This window comes from Triticum urartu, chromosome 4 (genome assembly GCF_003073215.2).
Source record: "Triticum urartu cultivar G1812 chromosome 4, Tu2.1, whole genome shotgun sequence".
In the NCBI taxonomy this organism is placed as follows: domain Eukaryota; kingdom Viridiplantae; phylum Streptophyta; class Magnoliopsida; order Poales; family Poaceae; genus Triticum; species Triticum urartu.
Genome location: NC_053025.1, coordinates 63831102 through 63833884, shown reverse-complemented (window position 1 = coordinate 63833884; position 2783 = coordinate 63831102). Strand labels below are relative to the sequence as shown.

At 55.4% G+C, this 2783-nt stretch overlaps 1 protein-coding gene across 1 annotated transcript; it reads right to left on the bottom strand.

The window, feature by feature from the left end:
* On the bottom strand, positions 1 to 1755 carry LOC125554606. The gene is made up of 2 exons (XM_048718115.1): positions 1508 to 1755; positions 1 to 958 (listed from the first exon to the last, which is right to left on the bottom strand). The coding sequence occupies exons 1-2, from the start codon at positions 1753 to 1755 to the stop codon at positions 256 to 258; spliced, it is 951 nt and encodes a 316-aa protein (XP_048574072.1). The 3' UTR covers positions 1 to 255.
* Positions 1756 to 2783: the final 1028 nt, after the last annotated feature.

Below are 2783 nucleotides of genomic sequence, written 5' to 3'. Positions count from 1 at the left end.
AAGTATTTAATGGTCGATATTTTCTTTCAGGATTGTGTAACCTCCTCCTCAACGACGCCGGCGACCCTGTTGCACCTGCACCTCCGCCGGTGAGCCGCAGCAGCCGGTGCCGCCTAGTGCTCCGCGACATCAGCTGCCGCGCGAGCCCCGGCGAGCTGCTCGCCATCGTCGGCCCCAGCGCCGGCAAGTCCACGCCGCTCGAGATCCTCTCCGGCCACCTTGAGACCAGCTCCTCCCCTTCTACTGACCTCCGCGTCAATGGCTCGCCCGTGGACGCCACGGGCTGCGGCCGTTCGCCGCCTCTGTGGCTACGCCACCCAGCGCGACGTCGTCTTCCCGCTGCTCATAGTGCGCGAGACGCTCCACTTCAACGCGCGCCTTCGCCTCGGCTCGGACGCATAGGACCCCGCCGCGGTTGACGCGCTCGTTGACGACCTTGCGCTCGCTCGCGTCGCCGATGCCAGGGTCAAGGACCTCTCCGGCCGAGAGCGCCGGCGCGTGTCCATCGGCGTCGAGGCCGTGCGCGACCCCGCCGTGCTGGTGCTCGACGAGCCCACGTCGGGCCTCGACAGCGCGCCCGCGCTCCAGATCATGGGCGCGCTCCGGGCCAAGGCCGAGTCGCGCGGGCACACCGTAGTGCTCAGCATCCACCAGCCCGGTGCGCGCATCGTCAATATGTTCGACGCCGTGCTCCATCATGGCTCCGTCGATGCGCTCCACTCGCTGCTCGCTGGCGCCGGCCTTGGCTCCATCTTCTACGACCTCGGCGACGACAGGGCGACAGAGCGGGTGGGCCAGGTGCACGGCGCGTGCGATGGGGGTGTGCGTGGCGACCAACGACGAGGTGCTCCGGCGGGAGCGGATCGGGGAGGAGTGTCGGTGGGAAGCAACTGTTTTATCACTAGCAAATTTGCAATAAAAACCCTGCTTTCCTGTGTATTCAAGCGGCTTAGAGGACCTGTCAGTCACGCCGCGTGGCTCGAGTTGACCACCGCCAAATCAGCGTATACGTACACAAAATCGTATATATGGACCGAAGTGAACCCCTAGAGCAAGTATATGCATGGTATTTAGGGTATTTTGAAGTACAGTGACTAAAGTGTCAGCCGGCTCAAGTTTTGGGATCTATAGTGAATTTTTCTCTTGATTTATTGCCATGATTTACTTTGAAGTTTGACAATTTGCCACTCCTTATTTCGTAATTGTTTTTTTGCCATTCCTTACTTGGGAGTTGGAAGATTTGCCCCTGCCCACGGATAAACCCAAGATTGCCCCCTGCTCCCACGTCCCACCCCATTTACCACTCACGGGGTCGCGACACTAATTGCACAGATAAGAAACGACGGCGGCGACTACATCAAGGCGTGCTCTGCTACATCTCCCCGACGGCAAGTTGCTGCATGGTTGACTTCCTACCCATCCTCTCCAATCCCTCTGCACCATCCTGCTGCCTCCCGATTGACGGGTACAGGACATGGGAGAGGAGCTCGCTCCCCATCTCACTCACCCGCCCGCGTGCCCCAGGCACCAGCTTTCTTGTCGCTGGCAGCGCCTGAGGCGGACCGAGGTAGCAAGTTCGATCCCCGCGGCGCGACCCCGTCGGGAGCGACCTTCAGGCGAGCCACCGGGCAGAGGCCTGGAACAGCGCCGTGGGCCCTCCCTGTGTGGTGCGTCCCGCCCTGCATCTGGTACTCCGGTGGCGCGGCCGACGGCCGGGAGGAGAGCGGCGCGAGGAGGAGGAGAGCAGCCGGCCATCAGAGAGGGCGGCGGCGGCGGTGAATGGGTTCATCCCTCCTGATTAGATTTCAATCGATGTATCGGCTGGGTGCAATGGTCAAACTAGGGCAAAGGGTATTTTGGTCCATTGTTTTATGCATATATTATGTCAATCATTTGTAAGTATTGTTTTTGTGTGGAAAAGTGGCAAAAAATTAAAGTGCAAAGTAAAGAGTGGCAACTGATCAATTATAATGTAAGGAGTGGCAAATTATCAAAGTGCAAAGTAAGTGGTGGCTAAAAATCAAAAAACCCCTAATGTCATGCATATGATACTAGTCTAACTTACTACCTTCATAGTGCAAAGTAATATATTAGTAGTGTCATATGTGGCTTCATTTAATGGCTTGTAGACTCATTTTGTTTTGGGAAGCGCTATATTACAGTAACATATTATGTTACCACTTTTCATTAACTACATGTCACATAAGCAAAAATTTCTCGAAGTGCGTTATATTACTATCTAAGTTACTCCCACTATGACTAGCCTTAGAATTTTTTTTGAAAGACCCGGTTGCATGGCTTTTCATTGATTTAGCAGAAGAGAGAGTTACAAAAATTGTCCTAATCAAAATAGATTAGCAAACTGAAGAAAGACCGGGTTTAAAGAAGAGCACACGGGCTCTCCCACCCCCTTCCCTCTAGGTAAAGACTAAGGTTTATTTCTCATGTGATATCCCCAAAGGGGCGCTCTAATCCTTTCGCTCCGGCTAGTCTCCATTGCTCCAACTCTCTTCTGCAGGCACTAATCACATCGTCAACGCAAGCTGCCTTCTTCCTGAACGTGCAGCTGTTGCGTTCCTGCCAGATGTGCCATGCAACCAGAGCCACCATGGATTTGGTGGCTCGCCTGTTGGATGATGGTGATGTAGAGACTATTGCAGTGACGACCTTCGTTGTGGTCTTGCACCCGTCCCAGGTGGCTGGGCTCAGCGCGCCGCAACCCTTCCATTCCGCTGCCCTGGCCCAAATCTGCTGTGACGTGGGGCAGTTCCAAAGAAGGTGTG

Coding starts and splice junctions, on each gene's coding strand:
- LOC125554606 (XM_048718115.1), bottom strand. CDS start 1,755: ATGGCCGGCTGCTCTCCTCCTCCTCGCGCCGCTCTCCTCCCGGCCGTC. Junction 959..1,507: donor TGCCTGGGGCACGCGGGCGG/GTGAGTGAGATG, acceptor CGTGACTGACAG/GTCCTCTAAGCCGCTTGAAT.